This window comes from Ranitomeya imitator, chromosome 2 (genome assembly GCF_032444005.1).
Source record: "Ranitomeya imitator isolate aRanImi1 chromosome 2, aRanImi1.pri, whole genome shotgun sequence".
Classification (NCBI taxonomy): Eukaryota; Metazoa; Chordata; class Amphibia; order Anura; family Dendrobatidae; genus Ranitomeya; species Ranitomeya imitator.
The window spans coordinates 564,301,314-564,325,779 of record NC_091283.1 but is presented as its reverse complement, the minus strand read 5'-3'; the positions used below and the strand labels follow the sequence as shown (position 1 = coordinate 564,325,779).

At 45.8% G+C, this 24,466-nt stretch overlaps 1 protein-coding gene across 1 annotated transcript in view; it reads left to right on the top strand.

Moving 5' to 3' along the window:
- Positions 1-24,196, top strand: part of ST6GALNAC1 (ST6 N-acetylgalactosaminide alpha-2,6-sialyltransferase 1) — a 157,457-nt gene extending 133,261 nt beyond the window's left edge. The window contains exons 7-9 of the mRNA XM_069755733.1: positions 9,295-9,384; positions 19,713-19,812; positions 23,542-24,196. Coding sequence (XP_069611834.1) covers positions 9,295-9,384; positions 19,713-19,812; positions 23,542-23,721 — 370 coding nt within the window. The 3' untranslated portion in view covers positions 23,722-24,196. The remainder of the gene's footprint in view (positions 1-9,294; positions 9,385-19,712; positions 19,813-23,541) is intronic.
- The last annotated feature ends 270 nt before the right edge of the window (positions 24,197-24,466 follow it).

The window sequence follows — 24,466 nt, the reverse complement described above, 5'->3', positions numbered from 1 at the left end:
GCCATTAAAGCCAGTGCTGGTCAGCAGCGAGCGGACTTCTCTGGGACTAAGTCCTTGTCTGCACACACTGAGCATGCCCAGGGCAAGATCTCCCGTTGGAGATCGAGGGTCATGTGCTCAGGCTCTGCAGCACATTCCATTGGTCCTCTTGGCAGGTCTTGGAAGGGCAAAGTTTCTGTGGCCACTTCCTGTGCTGCAACTATATAAACTGCGCATGACCGCACGGCCATGCGCTAGTGTACAATTGTTAATGTGTGTATGTTGTGAGTGCAAGTCGTCCTTGGATACCCCTACCCTATTGAATGTCTGTTCGCGGAAGGTGTATGGTTGCTATCTAGCGCCCGACTTAGCCTACAGCACGAATCACACATTACAGCGTCCAGTTGCTGTGACCGCCAGTACGGCGCCGTGCACTTCCTCTGTGCTTTCCTTACCCAAGCCTGGGTGGTTAGTGGCGTTCGTCAGTGCGGCACCGCATGCACTCTTGTGCCTTAATACTGTTATTCAGCTTCCTTACACACCCAGTTGCGGTGTTGTGCCAGCAAGGGTCTAATCGGACTTCAATCCTAGTTGGGGTTGAGTTCGCTGACTACTTGCTCGCGCTCTATGTGCGGTACCGCGATCCTGTGACGCAACAGGATCGCTTCCTTCACGCTGGGTGAAGTTTAACCCACGTGTGTACACTTATGAGTACCGCCATATAGTCCGTCATTACTTGGCAGCAGGTTCCATCTCTGCACGGTGGACCCAGGGCTGCGAACGCACCATACTCTATCTGTCCTATTATTTGGTGCGTTCCGCTAGCCCTAACATTACACTAGCGCCCGGGTCTGGCTAGTAATGACGGACAAACAGCAATCCTTGCGGTATATCCAGCAGCTGGAGGGTAGGTTGGCGGCTCTTGAGAGCGCAACCTCAGCTGTGGATGTTACCGCAGTTGCTGTACAGGCTGCTAGCGTGGCTGCAGCAACCCTGTCCATTGCCACCCCTGCTCCGACATTTTCTCGCCTCCCGCTGCCAGAAAAATTTTCTGGTGATAGCAAATTTTGTAGGGGATTCGTGAGTCAGTGCTCTATTCACCTCGAGCTCCTGGCTGCACGTTTTCCCACAGAGCGGGCTAAGGTGGGATTTATAGTGTCTCTCTTGTCGGACAGGGCGTTGGAATGGGCTACGCCGCTGTGGGAGCGTGGCGATCATGTGGTGCAGAGTGCTCCGCTGTTTCTGAGCGCTCTGAAACAGGTCTTTTTAGGACCTCAAGTCACCCATGATACTGCGCTCCAACTGCTGGCATTAACTCAGGGTGAGTCCTTGGTCAGTCATTTTGCCATCCAATTCCGCACTTTAGCTTCTGAGCTGGATTGGTCGGATAAAGCTCTTATCCCCATATTTTGGAGGGGCCTGGCTGACCACGTTAAGGACGCTCTGGCCACTAGGGAGATTCCTGCCACACTGGAGGAGTTAATAACTGTCTCCACTCGAATTGACCTCCGTTTTAACGAGCGGAGGTTAGAGCGAGCCCAGTGTAGGCAGAGGTTTCGGCTGGCTCCTACCTTCGCCAAACCTCTGGAATCTCCGGTCCTGGTTCCCGAGTCACATGAGGCCAGGGAAGTGTCACAAGCGGGATCTAAGTCCCAGACCGCTTGTGCACTCAAGGTCTGTCATGTTTGCCAGCAGTCAGGACATCTAGCCACCAGATGTTCTCAGCGGTCGAGGAAACGTCAGCATCTAGTGGTAGTAGGTGGAGGTACACTAGACACGGCGACGTTTGCCTCTAAATTGTCCTTTAAGGGGACAATTACTATAGGCTCATTCTCCCACTCGGTAGAGCTCTGCGTGGATTCTGGGGCGGAGGGCAATTTTATGTCTTCTGCCTACGCCCAACGTCACGCAATACCCCTGGTTATGCTAGCTCCACCAGTAACGGTACGAGTGGTGAATGGGTCGACACTGCCCTCACAGATAACACACCAGACCATCCCTTTTACTCTGTCCATGTCGCCATCTCATCAGGAGATTATATCTCTGCTCGTCATTCCTGAGGGAATTGATGAGGTCCTGTTGGGAATACCTTGGCTACGGTACCACTCTCCTCATATCGAGTGGTCCTCTGGCAGAATCCTGGGATGGGGCGAATCTTGTGGGGGTAGGTGTCAGAGGGAGTGCGTTCAGGTTGCTACTACAGAGGTACCCGCAGATCTTTCCTCTCTCCCCAAGCAGTATTGGTCTTATGCAGACGTGTTCTCCAAAAAGGCGGCGGAGATCCTTCCGCCCCATCGCCCCTATGACTGTCCTATTGATCTCTTGCCTGGTGCTGAGCCTCCCCGGGGTCGAGTCTATCCGCTATCTCTCCCGGAGACGGAGGCAATGTCACAGTACATCCAGGAATATCTGGCAAGAGGATTCATTGGGAAGTCAGTGTCACCTGCTGGGGCAGGGTTCTTCTTCGTGCAGAAGAAGAATGGGGAATTGCGTCCATGCATAGACTACAGGGGTCTTAATGCCATCACCGTCAAAAATAAGTATCCTTTGCCCTTGATATCTGAGCTCTTCGATAGGCTTCGGGGAGCAAGGGTATTTACTAAACTAGATCTGCGGGGTGCTTACAACCTGATTCGCATCCGTGAGGGGGACGAATGGAAGACGGCTTTTAACACCAGGGATGGGCACTATGAATATCTGGTGATGCCCTTTGGGCTCTGTAATGCCCCAGCCGTTTTCCAAGACTTTGTGAACGATATCTTCCGGGATATGCTTTCCACCTCGGTCGTAGTCTATCTGGATGATATTCTCATCTACTCTCCAGATATTGACTCCCACCGGAGAGATGTTTGCAAAGTCTTCGACCTCCTACGGGCAAACTCCCTCTATGCCAAGTTGGAGAAGTGTATGTTTGAGCAGGAGTCCTTACCTTTCCTAGGCTACATCATCTCTGCCCAGGGATTGGCTATGGATCCTGCCAAACTACAGGCTGTGATGGACTGGCAGGAACCCCATTCTCTTAAAGTGGTGCAGCGCTTTATGGGGTTCATTAATTATTATCGCCAGTTCATTCCGCACTTCTCAACTTTGGTAGCTCCCTTGGTTGCCCTCACCAAGAAGGGGGCGTATCCCAAATTGTGGTCTGAGGAGGTCTCCAAGGCCTTTAACTCTATAAAGTCACACTTCGCTAGCGCTCCCATCCTACATCGCCCCGATGTTGATAAGCCATTTATCATGGAGGTGGATGCCTCTTCTGTTGGTGTTGGAGCAGTCCTCTTCCAAAAGGATGCTCAAGGTCGGAAGCATCCTTGCTTCTTTTTCTCCAAGACCTTCTCACCAGCAGAGAGGAATTATTCCATCGGGGACAGGGAGTTGCTAGCCATGAAGTTGGCTTTCTCGGAGTGGAGACATCTCTTGGAGGGAGCACGTTTTCCCTTCCAAGTCTTCACAGACCATAAAAATTTGGTCTACCTGCAGACAGCCCAGCGGTTGAATTCTCGCCAGGCCAGATGGTCCTTATTCTTCTCCCGGTTTCATTTCACCCTCCATTTTCTTTCTGGGGAGAAGAACATTCGGGCCGACGCTCTCTCTCGCTCCGTTGTGTCATCTGCGGAGGAAGAGGAGGAGCCCCGGCTTATTGTCCCCACCGAGAGCTTGAGAACTGTGGCCCCGCTTTCGCTAGAGTCTGTGCCTCCGGGCAAGACTTTTGTACCATCCAGTTTGCGACCGGAGGTTCTCTCTTGGGCACACTCGTCCAGGGTGGGTGGACATTTTGGTACCAAAAGGACATCTGAGTTACTGGCGAGGACATACTGGTGGCCGCATATGGCTCGTAATGTCGCAGAGTATGTTCGGGCGTGTGTCTCTTGCGCCAAGAACAAGACTCCTCGGCAACGGCCAGCTGGTTTGCTTTATCCTCTGCCGGTGGCGGACAGGCCCTGGGAGATGGTCGGGATGGACTTTGTGGTGGGCTTACCCAAGTCTCGTAACTGCACCATTATCTGGGTGATCACCGACCATTTTTCCAAAATGGTGCACTTGGTGCCTCTTCCATGGCTACCTTCTGCACGGGCGTTGGCTGCCTTGTTCGTCAAGCATATCTTTCGCCTACACGGTATGCCAGACAAAATTGTTAGTGACCGGGGTCCCCAGTTTGCGTCTCGATTATGGAGAGAGCTTTGTCGTCTACTCAGTATTGAGTTGAATCTCTCTTCGGCATATCATCCCGAGACGAATGGGTTGGTAGAGAGGGCCAACCAGACCTTGGTCACATATTTACGACATTTTGTTTCTGCCAGGCAGGATGACTGGGCATCCTTGCTACCATGGGCAGAGTTTGCACTTAACAATGCCGTAGCCGACTCCACCGGTCAGACTCCATTCCTCCTGAATTACGGCCAGCATCCGCGTGTTCCTGTGCTCATGCCTGTGTCTTCTGCTGACTCCAGGGTGGCAGACTGGGCTGTGGAGGCACGGGACATTTGGGACCGCATGCAGGATGCCATTCGGGCCTCCAAGGAGAGAATGAGGTCCTCCGCCGATGTTCATCGGCGCCCCGCTCCGTCCTTTGCTCCTGGCGACTTGGTGTGGCTCTCCGCCCGTAACATCAGGCTGCGAGTTGAGTCCACTAAGTTTGCTCCTCGCTACTTGGGTCCCTTCAAGGTTCTCGAACGGGTTAATCCTGTGGTCTACCGTTTGGCTCTTCCTCCACGCTTGGGTATCACCGACACCTTTCATGTGTCCCTCTTGAAACCCGTATACATGTCCCGGTTTTCCGAGTCATCTGCCGGGACATCGGGTTCATCTACGGACGATTACGAGGTGAACGCTATTTTGGGGTGCAAGGTGGTACGCGCCAAAAAGTTCTATCTGGTGGATTGGAAGGGTTATGGCCCAGAGGACAGGTCATGGGAGCCTGCTGAAAACATTCGGGCCCCACAGCTCATTGCTGCCTTCGAGCGTAGCGAGGCCCAAGGAGGGGGGGGGGCCCTAGGAGGGGGGGTAATGTTAGGTCTCGAGTTCCCGCTTCTGCACAGGGGGAATCTCGAGCCATCTCCGCTGCGGTCTCCCATTCTTATCCAGCCGCAGTGGAGTCTGCTCAGCAGGGACGTCGGTCCCAGGGTCTTGCTCAGTCTCACTCTGTACAGAGAGTTACTGCTGCTTCTTCAGCTTCTGCCATTAAAGCCAGTGCTGGTCAGCAGCGAGCGGACTTCTCTGGGACTAAGTCCTTGTCTGCACACACTGAGCATGCCCAGGGCAAGATCTCCCGTTGGAGATCGAGGGTCATGTGCTCAGGCTCTGCAGCACATTCCATTGGTCCTCTTGGCAGGTCTTGGAAGGGCAAAGTTTCTGTGGCCACTTCCTGTGCTGCAACTATATAAACTGCGCATGACCGCACGGCCATGCGCTAGTGTACAATTGTTAATGTGTGTATGTTGTGAGTGCAAGTCGTCCTTGGATACCCCTACCCTATTGAATGTCTGTTCGCGGAAGGTGTATGGTTGCTATCTAGCGCCCGACTTAGCCTACAGCACGAATCACACATTACAGCGTCCAGTTGCTGTGACCGCCAGTACGGCGCCGTGCACTTCCTCTGTGCTTTCCTTACCCAAGCCTGGGTGGTTAGTGGCGTTCATCAGTGCGGCACCGCTTGCACTCTTGTGCTTTAATACTGTTATTCAGCTTCCTTACGCAACCAGTTGCGGTGTTGTGCCAGCAAGGGTCTAATCGGACTTCAATCCTAGTTGGGGTTGAGTTCGCTGACTACTTGCTCGCGCTCTATGTGCGGTACCGCGAATCTGTGACGCAACAGGATCGCTTCCTTCACGCTGGGTGAAGTTTAACCCACGTGTGTACACTTATGAGTACCGCCATATAGTCCGTCATTACTTGGCAGCAGGTTCCATCTCTGCACGGTGGACACCGGGCTGCGAACGCACCATACTCTATCTGTCCTATTATTTGGTGCGTTCCGCTAGCCCTAACAGGTAGACCAACAAAAATGTCGTCTACAACTGCCAGGAAAATTGTTCGGGATGCAAAGAAAAATCCCCAAATAACATCAGCTGAAATACAGGACTCTCTGAAAACTAGCGATGTGGCTGTTTCAAGATGCACAGTAAGGAGGCACTTGAAGAAAAATGGTCTGCATGGTCGAGTCTCCAGAAGAAAGCCATTGCTGTGCAAATGCCACAAAGTATCTTGCCTAAAGTGCACAAAACAGCACAAAGACAAGACTCAAAACTTCTGGAACAAGGTAGTTTGGAGTGATGAGACCAAAATTGAACTTTTTGGCCACAACCATAAATGTTACATTTGGAAACACAACAACAAGGCCTATTATGAATGGAACACCATTCCTACTGTAAAGCACGGAGGTGGATCGTTGATGTTTTGGAAATGTGTGAGCTACAAAGGCACAGGAAACTTGGTCAAAATTGAAGGAAAGATGAGTGCAGCACGTTATCAGCAAATACTGAAAGCAAATTTGCACTCATCAGCCCATAAACTGCACATGGGATGTACTTGGACGTTCCAACATGACATTGATCCAAAACACAAGGCCAAGTCGACCTGTCATTGGTTACAGCAGAAAAAAGTGAAGGTTCTGGAGTGGCCATCTCAGTCTCTTAACCTCAATATCTTTGAGCCACTCTGGGGAGATCTCAAGTGTGCAGTTCATGCTAGACAGCCCAGGAATTTACAGGAACTGGAGACCTTTTGCCAAGAAAAGTCGGCAGCTTTACCATCTGAGAAAATAAAGAACCTTATTCACAACTGCCACAAAAGACATCAAGCAGTACACAGTATTAAGAAATAGGGTATGTGAACTTTTGATCAGGGTCATTTGGATGTTTTGGGTTGTCATTATGATTTAAAAGAGAAAACACAGTAGTTTGACAATAAATGGCTTCACCTAACCACTAACCATGAGCGGACAAAAAGTTTTGGTGTTATCATTCATATTCTCTGAAAAAAAGCTAAGAAAGCATAGTATGTAAACTTTTGAGCACAACTGTAGACATACTTTACAAAAACATTCAATTTTCTTCTTTAGGACGCGCTGATTTTTTTGCCATGTGCCAGAAATATTAACAGTGGTCTTTTTATGATCTAATTTCTGTATAATATGTAAGTTTCAAGGTCATAGAGATACACAAAATGGATGACAGAATTTACCAATAGGACCACATTTTTTCTTTAACTTTCCTTGGGGTATTGGGACACTGAAAGCGCCAATACCAAGAGGGTTTCCAAAAAGTTGATTCTGTGGATCAGCTAGGAAGAAAGGCAACAAAAGGGCTCATTCAGATGACAGTGATTTTTCTCATATGCAAAAAGTGACCCGAGTTTCATCACTGATTTTAATCATATTTTCATCAGTGTTCGGTCAATATGTCAGTTTTTCCATCAGAGTTTCATCAGATTTTCTCATACAATAAAAAGAACATGAAGGTTTCTCAAGCTTTTCTTATGAAAAAGTCTGTAAAACATAGATGGCTTTGAGTGCTGTTTGATTTAGATTTGCATTGGTGAGTTTGGTCCATGACTTAAGGCCCCTTCACAGTAAGCGACGCTGCAGCGATACCGACAACGATCCGGATCGCTGCAGCGTCGCTGTTTGGTCGCTGGAGAGCTGTCACACAGACCGCTCTCCAGCGACCAACGATGCCGGTAACCATGGTAAACATCGGGTAACTAAGCGCAGGGCCGCGCTTAGTAACCCGATGTTTACCCTGGTTACCATCCTAAAAGTAAAAAAAACAAACAGTACATACTTACCTACCGCTGTCTGTCCTCCAGCGCTGTGCTCTGCACTCCTCCTGTACTGTCTGTGTGAGCACAGCGGCCGGAAAGCAGAGCGGTGACATCACCGCTCTGCTTTCCGGCTGACCGACGCTCGCAGCCAGTACAGGAGGAGTGCAGAGCACAGCGCTGGAGGACAGACAGCGTTAGGTAAGTATGTACTGTTTGTTTTTTTTACTTTTAGGATGGTAACCAGGGTAAACATCGGGTTACTAAGCGCGGCCCTGCGCTTAGTTACCCGATGTTTACCCTGGTTACCAGTGAAGACATCGCTGGATCGGTGTCACACACGCCGATCCAGCGATGTCCACGGGAGATCCAGCGACGAAATAAAGTTCTGGACTTTCTTCAGCGACCAACGATCTCCCAGCAGGGGCCTGATCGTTGGTCGCTGTCACACATAACGATTTTATTAACGATATCGTTGCTACGTCAGAAAAAGCAACGATATCGTTAACAATATCGTTATGTGTGAAGGTGCCTTTAGATCAAAATAGGACAGGAGCTTTTTCATTAAGGTGTTTGCGTTACAATTATGGCTTAAAACACCTTAATAAGTTGCAATGTATTTGCGCAACTTGGAAATTGCTCAAATATATTGTGACATCTGGTGTTTACTCTCTCTTCTCGGCCAGCTATGCCGATATGGGTGGAACAGGATGTGGTTATACCTGCCTTTGAAATACATGAAAAATGATGCCACTTTAGTGATGTATCTTCTTCCAGAAATTTACTCCAGTAACTAACTGGACTATATGTCTTGCAGGGGCACGCACCAGTTAAGAGACATGCCTAATGCATTAAGCCCATATCTGTGTAAGAAAACATTCTTACAACATTCCCTTGCCTACTGTATTCTCACCCATCCCTTGTAGATTGTGAGCCTTCGTGGGCAGGGCCCTCTTTCCTCCTGTACCAGTTATGACTTGTATTGTTTAAGATTATTGTACTTGTTTTTATTATGTATACCCCTCCTTACATGTAAAGCGCCATGGAATAAATGGCGCTATAACAATAAATAATAATAATAATAATTCTTTGGGCTCCATAAAAGCAATGCAGATGAAAAAGAGAAACGAGGATAAAAATTAACTGAATTTTATTAAAGCTACATGTTTCGCAACTGGTCCAGCCCCTTCCTCAGGCATATTTTTCAAGCATAATTTTATTCAATTAATGCATTATGCGATGTGCATCGCTTAATGAGTAAGGCACAAGATGCTCCATTAAGCCCGATCATTCAGACTGGCGACACAATGAAAATCTCAATGAAATGAGCCAAAAAAAAACTGAAATTAGCTTTTTATTTTGCCAGCGATTCTTACCAAAAGTTAAGTCATGCATTACCGTGTTCTAGATGGAGAAGCCCTCTTGTAGGCAACTCGAGATAAAACATGAATTGCTTTATAGTACAGTACATGCTACAGCAACCTTAGTATCATGTGTAGAGGGGACAGAGTACTTATGTATTTTTTTTGTAAAGTAATTATGTGTCATATATTTCTTTAGACTTCGTCCCCGCGATGACTTTGGTAACAGCTTCGACTTGAAGAATTTATTAGTTGTACATCCAGATTTTTCACGGTACTTGAAAAACAGGTAAGATCAGCTCAAATATTAAGGTTACAGTAAATCTACATAAAGTTACAATCCGGTTCTTACACCATGTTCTCCATTTGTAATGCAAAAACCTGGCGAACAAGAAATAAAGATCACTTATATTGTAATCTCTCTAGATTAGCCTCTAGATTAGTTTTATTGTTGCTCTTATCATATACATACTGTAGTCAAGAAATTTATTTTTGAAAATGTGGCATAGAGAATTATGTAAATGTTACTGCTTCCCATATTTTGTCTCATTTACTTGGCCATTGCTATTTACTGTTGAATATAAATATCAGACTATTCAGATGTTGTATTAAAGCACCACCTTTTTTATATTCAGCATTAGAAAGGGAACAGACAATAGTGATGCCAATGTGTAGTAAAATACTTACTGGTCACGGTCTTCTGCTCCCATGTTGGCTGGGAGACCCGGAGCCATTTTTCAATGTAAGTCTGAGATTCAGAGCGAGGCTCTCATACACTTTTACTTGGAGAGCTAATGACTGTTACCGCTGACTTCTGGACAATCGCAACTGACGGACAGGGATCGAAGCAGTGCTGGCACCAGTAGAAGATGGCAACTGGTAAGTATTGTACTACATATAGGAAACGGATATTAAGGATGTCAGTATGGTGCTGAAATAAAAAAATACTTTAAAGGGAATCTGTCAGCAGGATTTCACACCCCAATATATTTATATAATAATAATAATAATAATAATACATGTACTGTAGCTATTTTAAAGCTAAGTCCAACACCTTTATATGGCCAGTCTGCGCCTCCATTACTAAAATTCAGTGTTTGAATTGATATGCAAATGAGGCTGAACGTTTGTGGCAGCTTTGTCAGTCCATCTCTATTCCCCACCCAGCGCCGCCTCCTCCTGCTTAACTGACTGCTCCTTTGCCTAAAGTCACACAGCAAAAAAGTTGTCAGTCACGCAGGAGAAGAAGGTGCTGGGCGGGAAATAGAGCTGGAGTGAAAAAGCTACCACAATATTTCAGTCTTATTTGCATATCAATTCAAACGCTGAATTCTCAGTAACGGAGGAATGGACTGGCTCTGTAAAGATATTGCTGGACTTATTTTTGAAAGAGCTACATGGTTATACACCATCAATAGTTTGGGGCATAAAATCCTATTGACAATAATAATAATTTCCTTTAAACTAGTCTTGAAATCTTGCTTTATATTAATCACCTTTTTATTTAACTATTAAAAAAGGTATCAACCTCTGAAGACTATCAATTATCAGTTACAGTTAGGTCCAGAAATATTTGGACAGTGACCAAATTTTCTTAATTTGGGATTGGCATCTCACTAATATCCGGAGAAATGTTTAGGAACAGCAACCATTTTTCTAAAAAGCCTCCTTAATTTCAGGGGCTCAAAAGTAATTTGACAAATTAACTTTACCATAAATAAAATGCTCATTTTTAATACTTTGTAATCTTGAAGCCATGGACATCTTGAAGCCTTTCCTGCAGTTAAATTCAGTTGCAGCTTGTTTGTGGATCTTTCTGCCTTAAGTTTTGTCTTAAGCATGTGAAATGCTTGCTCGATGGGGTTAGATCTGGTGATTGCCTCAGCCACTGCAGAATATCACACTTCTTTGCCTTAAACTCCTGGGTTGTATCTGCAAAATGTTTACAGTGACCATCTGTACTGTGAAGCGCCGTCCAATCAACCTTGCTGCATTTGGTCGAATCTGAGCAGACGTATAGCCCTGTACACTTCAGAATTCATCCCGCTGCTTCTGTGTTCAGTCACATCATCAATAAACACTATTGACCCAGTGCCATTGGAAGCCATGCATTCCCATGCCATCACACTGCTTCCACCATGTTTTACAGAGGATGTGGTGTGCTTTGGAACATGAGCTGTTCCAAGCCTTCTCCATATTTTCTTCTTGCCATCATTATGGCACAGGATGATATTGGTTTTATCTGTCCAATGAATGTTCTTCCAGAACTGGGCAGGCTTCTTTATATATTTTTTTGTCAAAGTCTAATCTGGCCTTTCCAATTTCAAGGCTTAGCAATGGTTAGTACTTTGTGGTGTATTTGCTTTCATGAATTTTTCTCTTTTTTACAGATTTAGATGTTGAGACATCTACTTCTTGGAGAGTGTTTTTCACTAGGGTGAATGTTGTGTCTTCTGTGGATGTCCCGGCATTTTTGTGTTCCCAAACTTCCCACTGCACTCTTTGCTCTTTTTTTGTAGAATGTACCAAACTGTTGATTTGGCCACTCATAACATTTCTATTATCTCTCTGATTGATTTTTTTTCAGTCTAATTATGGTTTGTTTCTCTTCCATTGACAGCTTCTTTGACCTCATTTTGTGGGTTTGCAGCAACAGCTTAAAAATGCGCATGCCACACCTCGAATCAGCTCCAGGCCTTTTACCCACTTAATTGATGATGGATTTGTAAGGGGATGTAAAGTCTACCCCTTTAAGCTTTCTAGGCTGCTTTATATATATATATATATATATATATATATATATATATATATATATATATATATATATATAATATAATAATATATATAAATTTGTATGTAATGTATTAATTTTTGTGTTAGGGAGAGCGTCATACCCATTTTTGGCCACTAGTATGTTTAGTAAAGATAGGTTTCCACACTATAGATGGTTAAAACATAGGAAGGGTTTACTGGTATAAGGCTGGTTTCACACTTGCATTTGGCTGGTCTGCAAATGGCTGCGTACATCCTCCCTTAAGCTCTGCCTATGCTGCGCCTACTTCCGCATGCATCCTGCGTCGTTCTGCGTACCTATCTTAACATTGGGTACACAGGGACATGCGTTGTATGCGGATGCGTATTTTGACATGCCCATCGACCGCACGGGAAAGCAACTTTTTGCATTTCCAGTGTGGTCGGCGGGCACGTCAAGACTCCACATGCGAAGAAGAGCTGCCGGCGGCTGCCAGAGCTTGAACATCAGCACCTGGAGATGGAACCTCTTCATTCGGAACCAGTGTTTTCACGCTATCGGGGACCCAAAACAGCGACAGCTTCAGAAAAGCCCACACCGGATGTGAAGGCCAAGCAGGAACTTCAACATCGGGAGCTGGAGTGCACAGCGGCGTCCGTGGAAAGATCCAACACTTTCAAGATGGGCATCATCAGCGGTGAGTCAACCACGACCCTTAACACCGGAAGGTTGGGCCTTGCCGCGGCCTTCTACCCCGCCGGGCCATACTCCCTCGCGGCTCTCTGTTCCAGGAAGCGAGCTACATAAGTTGTCCCACAGTTCTCAGGAACAGAAGGTCGGGCCCATGCAAGGCGCGGGTGCAGCTCTGGGTTCTCCTCAGGCCCACCAAAGAGCACGGGGCCCATCTCCAACCCCTGTGCAGTCCGTATGGATATGGATAGCGTTCATCATTGTCAAAAAGATGCAGTGCAAAAAGGAGATTTGGGCTCAGCTACATCAGCACGGAAAGGGCGTTATGACCGGGTGCCGCTCTCATGGACAGTTTGCTTACACCAAGGTCGAACATGGGTACGGCTTTATATGGGAGGTAGGCACTGATGACAAGATCTACATAAATGCTGCCTCTGTGAAACATAGGAGACCTTTATTCGAAGGGGACTGGGTCTCTTTCATTAAGGAGGACTGGCCTATGGGCTATTTAGTCTCTGAAAGCAGTGGCATCCTTAAATGGTGCAGGGACCCCTTCCTCTAGAAACTGAAAATAATGGACTGCGGGACTGCTGACCTTGTAAAGAGGTCATGTACCTGTGGACACTTTATTGTACATATTGTGGGTGTTACCTGAAAGACTGTGTCAGGCACCTGGCATAAGATGTGGACATTTACGTTAAAAAGGACTTTCCTCACGTTGAGCAATATATGTATATTTATTGTGCCTCCCTGTGTGGAGTATGCACTTTAAATAATAAAGTTTAAGGGTAAATGATCAGATTAATGGTCCCATTCTTAAAGGGAGGGGGAGTGTAAGGGGATGTAAAGTCCACTCCTTTAAGTTTCTAGGCTGCTATATGTATATATACAGTATATTGTATGTAATGTATTGTATTAATATTTGTGTGAGGGAGAGCCCATTTTTGGCCACTAGATGATTTCCACACTATAGATAGATAAAACATAGGAGGGGTTTACTGGTATAAGGCAGGAGTAGCTTCCTGAATTGAGATAGTTGGGGCCAGGGTGCCCATACAGCTTGGGTGGGAGTCTGAGCCCAAGTTCCCCAGTGGCCTCGCAACGCTGTGCAAGTGGGAGCCCAGCCATCCATAGAAGCAGGCCTGGACAGCCTTAGGCCTCAGCAGCTTTGTAATGCAGATTGAGGACATAGACAGGACAAAACAGACACACAGGTGGCTCCAGTATGTGGCAGCTCATTCCATGGGCCGATATATTCACATCCGGGGTGAAATGGCTGAGGAGGACCCCATACATAGTGAGTATGAAAAAAGAGATCTGTGTGTTACCGCAAGGGATAGTGCAGCCGGGTAGTTCGCTCACCTTGGGGCAGCTGACTTCGGGGGCTAAAGACCTTAAGTCTGCGAAACAGACGAAGGTACGCCAAATCAAAGCAAAGCTGTACAGGAAGGATGCTGAGGAACTGTGTGATCCCAGTATCATGCTGTCTGACAGAGAAAGGATTACAGAGAAAAGTAAAGGAAAGTGCTTTGAGAAACCTGCTACAAATGTGGTAACAATGTGTAACAAAGTTAGTAAAGATGTTCTTATAAAGGTTGAAATGGACTGTGTGTCATTCTGTGCAAAACCGTGTGGAGAGAATCTTCAGCAAAGTAGAGAAGATCCTGATAGTGCAGAACATGAAGACACAAGTACGTTGATCTATGGACATTATTTACATGTGACAGGAGGCCAGAGCATAGAGACATCGCAATGCTCAATCATGACTACAGCCTTGGTCCTGCCTCTCATAGATTAATGAGGGAATAACCAAGCAAATTAAAGAACTTTTTAGATAATTGTCCTATTACTTTTGGTCCATTTAAAAGGAGTCACCTACATGGTAAAGAACTATAATTTTTAAACACTTGCTCTAGTTACGATGTGAATACCCTCAAATTATTGCTGATAGTCTGCACTTTAAGTCTGTATTGATTATATAACTGTATCTTGAATATGTTTTAGTAAACAACTAAAATACTCAAACTTGGGTCACTGTCGAAATATTTCTGGACATAACTGTATGTACTAGACAATCAAGACCACAGAAACCTGAGATATATAAAAAAAAAATTATGCACCTCCTTCGGCAGCCATTTTCCCAAAGCCCACCGCAGTGAAAACTATGGGACGTGTGGGGATTCCGACGGGATTTTATGAAAGCCTGGAGCCTGCCACAGCCTCCCTGCCCAGGGCTCATAGCATTGCCAAACTCCTGCCGTTGCCGCCAGCTTCTTGAGGCAGCGAACCCTGCTCCACCGCACCCGCCCCACCCACACCAGTGGTCCGCAAAAGTGGACTATAAGACTCACCAACATTTTATTAAAAAAAATGTTTTCAGAAAAATGTTTAAAAAACACACTATGAGGCAGAAACAATCAATTAATGTACCCTCCAGGGTAATTGAGTTTATGTAACTTATAATATAAGGATAAGTTCATACGATTTTATCTTTGGTCCGAGTGCTGTCTGTGAAAAAAAACTGACAGTGCTTGAACCAATGTTATTCAATAGAGCTATCCAGATGATTTTTTTTTTTTTAATCAGAATAAAAAAAAATTACAGCATGCACTAGTTTCTTCCATATTTTGGATAAGGCTTGACTATTGATGTCTATGGGGGCGCAAAGAGACAAAATCAAATCCCACCTGGGTCAACTGAATAGCATCCAAATGCTATCATTAACCTAATCTACTGTATTTGGTCTTGGAAATTCCATACCCTACTGAAGTTAACGGATGCCATAAAGTTGACGATACAGATGATGTATTGTCTGTTTTTATCTGAATGAAAATTGTACAGTTTTTTATATGCTCACGTGAACTTAGCCTTTGGTAAAGCATCCAGAACACTTTCATGAAATTATCTATCATGACATTCTATTGCCGAAAATTACTTTGAAATCTTGCTTCATCTAGTCCTAGTGCATGTGCACATATTATACGCTGCTCAAAAAAGTAAAGGGAACACTAAAATCCCACATCATAGATATCACTGAATGAAATATTCCAGTTGTAAATCTTTATTCATTACCGTATTTTTCGGACTACAAGACGCACTTTTTTTCCCCAAAAAAAAGGGGGGGAAATTGGGGGTGCGTCAAATAATCGCAATGCAGGCTTACCATGGCGGCAGAGGTGCGGGGATGAAGAGGCGCAGTAAGCGGGGTCCCTTTCTCCGGTGAGGTGATGTAGCAGCCCGGTAAGCAGCAGAGCCGGGTGAATCCTGTTGTTATCGGTGGGGGCGGCCATCTTCCTGAAGCCGCGCGTGCGCAGATGAAGCGCTCTGCTTCCCGGGGCTTCAGGAAAATGGCCGCCGCAATCTCCATCTGCGCACGCGCGGCCTCCCGTGGCCATTTTCCTGAAGCCCCGGGAAGCAGAGCGCTTCATCTGCGCACGCGCGGCTTCAGGAAGATGGCCGCCCCCACTGATAACAACAGGATTCACCCGGCTCTGCTGCTTACCGGGCTGCTGCATCACCTCACCGGGGAAAGGGACCCCTCTCACAGCACCTCCTCAGCCCGGGACCCCTCTCACAGCACCTCCTCTGCTCAGCACCTCCTCAGCCCAGCACCTCCTCAGCCTGGGACCCCTCTCACAGCATCTCCTCAGCCCAGCACCTCCTCAGACCAGCACCTCCTCAGCCCGGAACCCCTCTCACAGCACCTCCTCAGCCCAGCACCTCCTCAGCCCAGCACCTCCTCAGCCCAGCACCTCTGCCGGTAATCACTGCTGCAACCCTCCCATGGACACCAGGCCGTGGCATCGCCCACCTAAGCAGGAAGGGACCCTGCTCAGGTGCACGCCACACCGCATCACCCTATCTCTGCCGACACCATGCCTCCTGTGACCCTGCTCTGCCACCGCCATCCATCAGGTAAGATACTGTACATTCGGACAATAAGACGGACCCCCATCTTATAAAAAATCTCTTTTTCTGCAATTTTCACCCCAAATTTGGGGTGCGTCTTATGGTCCGGTGCGTCTTATAGTACGAAAAATACGGTATATAGTAGAATGCGTTGAGAACAATAAAACCTAAAAATTGTCAACGTAAATCACAACTAATATCCCACGGAGGTCTGGAGTTGGAAGGAAGCTCAAAATCAAAGTAAAAAATGAAGTTACAGGCTGATCCAACTTCAGTGGAAATGCCTCAAGACAAGGAAATGATGCTCAGTAGTGTGTGTGGCCTCCACGTGCCTGTATGACCTCCCTACAATGCCTGGGCATGCTCCTGATGAGGCGGCGGATGGTCTTCTGAGGGATCTCCTCCCAGACCTGGACGAAAGCATCCGTCAACTCCTGGGCAGTCTGTGGTGCAATGTGACATTGGTGGATGGTGCGAGACATGATGTCCCAGATGTGTTCACTCGGATTCAGGTCTGGGGAATGGGCGGGCCAGTCCATAGCTTCAATGCCTTCATCTTGCAGGAACTGCTTACACACTCCATCCACATGAGGTCTGGCATTGTCCTGCATTAGGAGAAACTCAGGGCCAACCGCACCAGAATATGGTCTCACAAGGGGTCTGAGGATCTCATCTCGGTACCTAATGGCAGTCAGGCTACCTCTGGCAAGCACATGGAGGGCTGTTTCGGCCCTCCAAAGAAATACCACCCCACACCATTACTGACCCACTGCCTAACCGGTCATGCTGAAGGATGTTGCAGGCAGCAGATCACTCTCCACGAAGTTTCCAGACTCTGTCACGTCTGTCACATGTGCTCAGGGTGAACCTGCTTTCACCTGTCAAGAGCACAGGGCGCCAGTGGCAAATTTGCCAATCTTGGCGTTCTGTGGCAAATGCCAAGCGTCCTGCACGGTGTTGGGCTGTGAGCACAACCCCCATCTGTGGACGTCGGGCACTCAGACATCCTCATGGAGTCGGTTTCTAACCATTTGTGCAGACACATGCACATTTGAGACCTGCTGGAGGTCTTTTTGCAGGGCTCTGGCAGTGCTCCTCCTGTTCCTCCTTGCACAAAGGCTGAGGTAGCGGTCCTGCTGCTGAGTTATTGTCCTCCTACCGCCTCCTCCACATCTCCTGGTGTACTGGCCTGTCTCCTGGTAGCGCCTCTAGCCTCTGGACACTACGCTGACAGACACAGCAAACCTTCTTGCCACAGCTCACATTGATGTGCCATCCTGGATGAGCTGCACTACCTGAGCCACTTGTGTGAGTTGTAGAGTCCATCTCATGCTACCATGAGTGTGAAAGCACAACCAACATTCAAAAGTGACCAAAACATCAGCCAGAAAGCATTGGTACTGAGATGTGTGGTCTGTGGTCTCCACCTGCAGAACCACTCCTTTATTGAGGGTGTCTTGATAATTGCCAATAATTTCCATCTGTTGTATATTCCATTTGCACAACAGCATGTGAATTTGATTGTCAAACAGTGTTGCTTACTAAGTGAACAGTTTGATTTCACAGAAGTTTGATTTACTTGGAATTATATTCTAAGTGTTCCCTTTATTTTTTTGAGCAGTGTAGTTATACTCCTGAGTATAAATACTGTAGGATATTAGATGTGTAGTCCAGCAGTTGAGAAAATCTTTTAAGATTATCGTTCTAATAAAAGTCACTGCAGTCACCTTATGTCACTGTAGATTTCTGAATCTAAATGTTGTCAGGATTCTCTGGTATTGCCGGTGAGAGCAGGTGGTCACGTTATCGCAATTATGCAATTTGCATACTTCCAGCCCCATTTCGACTAGTCTTCTCAGCCTTGCTCAATTCAGGTGAACAAGGCCAAGCATGTCTGGTCCGCATGTGACCATATACAGGTGAATCTCACAAAATTAGAATATCATCAAAAGTTAATTTCAGTTCTTCAATACAAAAAGTGAAACTCATATATTAGATAGAGTCAATACAAATAGAGTGATGTATTTCAAGTGTTTATTTCTGTTAATGTTGATGATTATGGCTTACAGCCAATGAAAACCCAAAAGTCATTATCTCATTAAATTCGAATACTTTATAACACCAGCTTGAAAAAAATGATTTTAACATCCAAAATGTTGGCCTCCTGTAATGCATATTCAGTATATGCACTCAATACTTGGTCTGGGCTTCTTTTGCATCAATTACTGCATCAATGCGGCGTGGCTTGGAGGCGATCAGTCTGCGGCACTGCTGAGGTGTTATGGAAGCCCAGGTTGCTTGGATAGCAGCCTTCAGCTCATCTACATTGTTGGGTCTGGTGCCTCTTATCTTCTTCTTGACAATACCCCATAGATTCTCTATGGGGTTAAGGTCAGACGAGTTTGCTGGTCAATCAAGCTCAGTGATATTGTTGTTTGTAAACCAGGTATTGGTACTTTTGGCAGTGGGGACAGGTGCCAAGTCCTGCTGGAGAATGAAATTTCCATCTCCAAAAAGCTTATTGGCAGAGGGAATCATGAAGTGCTCTCAAATTTCCTGGTAGATGGCTGTGCTGACTTTGGTCTTGATAAAACACAGTGGACCTACACTGGATTTTCATTGGCAGTAAGCCATAATCATCAACATTAACAGAAATAAACACTTTAAATACATCACTCTGTTTGTAATGTCTATATAATATATGAGTTTCACTTTCAGTACTGAAGATGAAATAAATTAAGTTTTTGATAATATTCTAATTTTGTGAGATGCTCCTGTACTTGTCACGTGATCGCCTGCTCTCACCAGCAATATTCGGGAATTCTGGCAGCCTGCTCTGCACACACTGTAAGGATTTAAAAGTCTGCAATCAAGTAAAGTGACTGCAGACTTTCACCAGAAGACTGGACAACCCGTTTAGTTAGCTCATAAAAGGCACATATATACTTATATTTATCCAAAGAAATTCAGTCACCCCTCAGCCATCTTTTCCAAAAAAATAACCTTAACATTGATGAATCTTTTTGTGTACTGTAGCACACTCACGTTATTTATTAGTTTGTTCCCGCTCTGTTATCGCAGAAACTCTGCCATGTCTTTCTCATAATATTCACTGGTATGCAAGAATATACTCAATAATCCAAGTATGTAGCCTAATTAGTCATCTGTATAGAGGTAAACCTGTGCTCATAATATGTTACATTTCCCAATATTTGTGAGAATAGAACTGAGATCGGGTTCTTAACATTTTCCTGTGTATTTTATAGGTTCTTGAGATCAACCACACTTGATGGGAAATATTGGAAATTTTACAGGCCAAGCACAGGGGCCTTGGTTCTACTTACAGCACTACACCTCTGTGACCAGGTGAGTGTGATAACTTTCTAGACATGGTCCCATATGGGCAGTTAGCAGTATATTGCTGGGCTCCAGAAACTCATCTACATACTGCTTCTTTCCTACACCCACTTACTTTGCTTACCTTCCATCCTGTGCTCCCTGCCCATGTGGCCCAACAGAGAGGCTATTATGTAATATACACATATGTGTTCTTCTGCATTCATTTGGCTGCAGTTTTACACTGAATTACAGCTAATTTTTCCTTTGTCTCCATCAATGCTTATTATACAGACTAGAGACCAAGCTAGGCTGTCTATTCCTGCAAAGACATTTTGACCATGTTCACACATTCAGTATTTGGTTAATATTTTGCATGAGTATTTGTAAATGAAAACCAGGAGTTAGTGAAAAATACAGAAGTATTCCTGATTCCATTCCTGATTTTGGCTTACACATACTGATGTCAAATACTGATCAAATACTGAACATATTAATGTGGACTCTCATTCTTATATACCGTATATACTCGAGTATAAGCCGAGATTTTCAGCCCATTTTTTTGGGCTGAAAGTCCCCCTCTCGGCTTATACTCGAGTCATATACCCGGGTGTCGGCAGGGGAGGGGGAGCGGGGGCTGTGTAATCATACTTACCTGCTCCCAGCGCGGTCCCTGCAGTCCCTGGCTTCTCCGGCGCTGCAGATTCTTCCTGTACTGAGCGGTCACATGGCACCGCTCATTACAGAAATGAATAGGCAGCTCCACCCCCATAGGGGAGGAGCCGCATCTTCATTTCTGTAATGATCGGTGCCATGTGACCGCTCAATTACAGGAAGAAGCTGCAGCGGCGGAGAAGCCAGGGACTGCAGGGACCGCGCCGCAGCAGGTAAGGGGAGCGCAGCGCTATAATTACCTGCTCCTCGCTCCGGCTCCGTCTGCAGCGTCCTCTAGCAGTGACGCTCAGGTTAGAGGGCGCTGTGACGTAGTCAGTGCGCGCCCTCTGCTGAGCGTCAGTGCTGGAGACGGAGCCGCAGAGGAGCAGGTAATTATTGAAAGCGCCGGCGTCCTGAGAAGAGAGGTGAGTATGTGATTTTTTTTTTTTTTATGGCAGCACCAGCAGCATTCTAAGGAGCACCTATGGGGCCATAAAGGTGCAGAGCATATATGGGGCACAGCATTATAAGGAGCACCTATGGGGCCATAAAGGTGCAGAGCATATATGGGGCACAGCATTATAAGGAGCACCTATGGGGCCATAAAGGTGCAGAGCATATAAGGGGCACAGCATTATAAGGAGCACCTATGGGGCCATAAAGGTGCAGAGCATATATGGGGCACAGCATTATAAGGAGCATCTATGGGGCCATAAAGGTGCAGAGCATAAATGGGGCACAGCATTATAAGGAGCACCTATGGGGCCATAAAGGTGCAGAGCATATAAGGGGCACAGCATTATAAGGAGCACCTATGTGGCCATAAAGGTGCAGAGCATATATGGGGCACAGCATTATAAGGAGCACCTATGGGGCCATAAAGGTGCAGAGCATATATGGGGCACAGCATTATAAGGAGCACCTATGGGGCCATAAAGGTGCAGAGCATATATGGGGCACAGCATTATAAGGAGCACCTATGGGGCCATAAAGGTGCAGAGCATATATGGGGCACAGCATTATAAGGAACATCTATGGGGCCATAAAGGTGCAGAGCATATATGGGGCACAGCATTATAAGGAGCACCTATGGGGCCATAAAGGTGCAGAGCATATATGGGGCACAGCATTATAAGGAGCACCTATGGGGCCATAAAGGTGCAGAGCATATATGGGGCACAGCATTATAAGGAGCACCTATGGGGCCATAAAGGTGCAGAGCATATAAGGGGCACAGCATTATAAGGAGCATCTATGGGGCCATAAAGGTGCAGAGCATATATGGGGCACAGCATTATAAGGAGCATCTATGGGGCCATAAAGGTGCAGAGCATATATGGGGCACAGCATTATAAGGAGCACCTATGGGGCCATAAAGGTGCAGAGCATATATGGGGCACAGCATTATAAGGAGCACCTATGGGGCCATAAAGGTGCAGAGCATATAAGGGGCACAGCATTATAAGGAGCATCTATGGGGCCATAAAGGTGCAGAGCATATATGGGGCACAGCATTATAAGGAGCATCTATGGGGCCATAAAGGTGCAGAGCATATAAGGGGCACAGCATTATAAGGAGCATCTATGGGGCCATAAAGGTGCAGAGCATATATGGGGCACAGCATTATAAGGAGCACCTATGGGGCCATAAAGGTGCAGAGCATATAAGGGGCACAGCATTATAAGGAGCACCTATGGGGCCATAAAGGTGCAGAGCATATAAGGGGCACAGCATTATAAGGAGCACCTATGGGGCCATAAAGGTGCAGAGCATATATGGGGCACAGCATTATAAGGAGCATCTATGGGGCCATAAAGGTGCAGAGCATATATGGGGCACAGCATTATAAGGAGCACCTATGGGGCCATAAAGGTGCAGAGCATATATGGGGCACAGCATTATAAGGAGCACCTATGGGGCCATAAAGGTGCAGAGCATATATGGGGCACAGCATTATAAGGAGCACCTATGGGGCCATAAAGGTGCAGAGCATATATGGGGCACAGCATTATAAGGAGCATCTATGGGGCCATAAAGGTGCAGAGCATATATGGGGCACAGCATTATAAGGAGCACCTATGGGGCCATAAAGGTGCAGAGCATATATGGGGCACAGCATTATAAGGAGCACCTATGGGGCCATAATCAAAGGTGCAGAGCATATATGGGGCACAGCATTATAAGGAGCACCTATGGGGCCATAAAGGTGCAGAGCATATATGGGGCACAGCATTATAAGGAGCACCTATGGGGCCATAAAGGTGCAGAGCATATATGGGGCACAGCATTATAAGGAGCACCTATGGGGCCATAATCAAAGGTGCAGAGCATATATGGGGCACAGCATTATAAGGAGCACCTATGGGGCCATAAAGGTGCAGAGCATATATGGGGCACAGCATTATAAGGAGCACCTATGGGGCCATAAAGGTGCAGAGCATATATGGGGCACAGCATTATAAGGAGCACCTATGGGGCCATAAAGGTGCAGAGCATATATGGGGCACAGCATTATAAGGAGCATCTATGGGGCTATAAAGGTGCAGAGCAATATATGGGGCACAGCATTATAAGGAGCATCTATGGGGCTATAAAGGTGCAGAGCATATATGGGGCACAGCATTATAAGGAGCATCTATGGGGCCATAATCAAAGGTGCAGAGCATATATGGGGCACAGCATTATAAGGAGCACCTATGGGGCCATAATCAAAGGTGCAGAGCATATATGGCACAACATTATAAGGAGCATTTATGGGGCCATAATCAAAGGTGCAGAGCATTCTATATAGCACAGTTGTATATGGAGCATCTATGGGGCAATAATGAACGGTATGGAGCATCTATTTTTATTTTTGAAATTCACCGGTAGCTGCTGCATTTTCTACCCTAGGCTTATACTCGAGTCAATAAGTTTTCGCAGTTTTTTGTGGCAAAATTAGGGGGGTCGGCTTATACTCGGGTCGGCTTATACTCGAGTATATACGGGTAAGTCAAAATACATCAGCATGCTGACCTTAAAATCCCTGCGATCACCTATTATACACTGTAACTGCCTTTAATACATTAGTATGCCTCTTTAACCTCTGTTTTCTTACCTTGAAGATCAATGCCTATGGTTTCATGACAGATGATTTCAAAGAATATGCCAATCATTATTATGACAAGATGAAGACGAAAGTTGATTTTTATATAAATCATGATTTTATGTTGGAGAAAGACTTATGGGCTCGTCTACATGAGGAAAATATCATCAAACTTTTCAAGAGAACCAAAGGACTATAGGATTTGGACCACATCGAGAAATCATGACACTGACCTCTGTGTGACCAAGAAAAACGCTAACTTCATCCTAGTGACAGGCGAATCTTTTCACAGTTTTGGAGCTATTATTCATATATTTCATATTCTATTTAAATATTGTAACTATTTAGAACTATATGATGTATATATCAGTCATGAGTACATGTCACAATGCCTCTGGGTCTTCTATACACTATAGCCAATCAGATCTTACCATGGTGGTGCCTGTTAGTCCAACTATCAGTCAAGCACTGACAGTGTAGAGTAATACACAACATCACTAAGGTAGTGCTATATATTTATAATGTGATCATGAGATTGAATGTTAAAGTCCTCTTGGGGACCAATAATTATTGTTGAAAAAAATTAAGTTAAAAAAAAAAAGGAATAACACCCTCCCCTCAAAAAATATAGAGGGACAAATCTATGCTAAAACTGCCAAGTTTGATGCTTGCTGAAAACTAAACAAAGAAAATTAATCAAAAGTTGCATTAAAAAAGATACCAATAAATACTACAAATTGGTATGCAAAAAAACAAGCCCCCACGCAGGCCTATGAAAAATACAGAGGTTAAAGGGACTCTGTCACCCCCTCCAGCCGTTATAAACTAAAAGAGCCACCTTATGCAGCAGTAATGCTGCATTCTAACAAGGTGGCTCTTTTAGTTTTTGGTGCAGTTATTGCCAAAATAAAGCGTTTTATAATTTCGCCAAAATACCTTTCTTT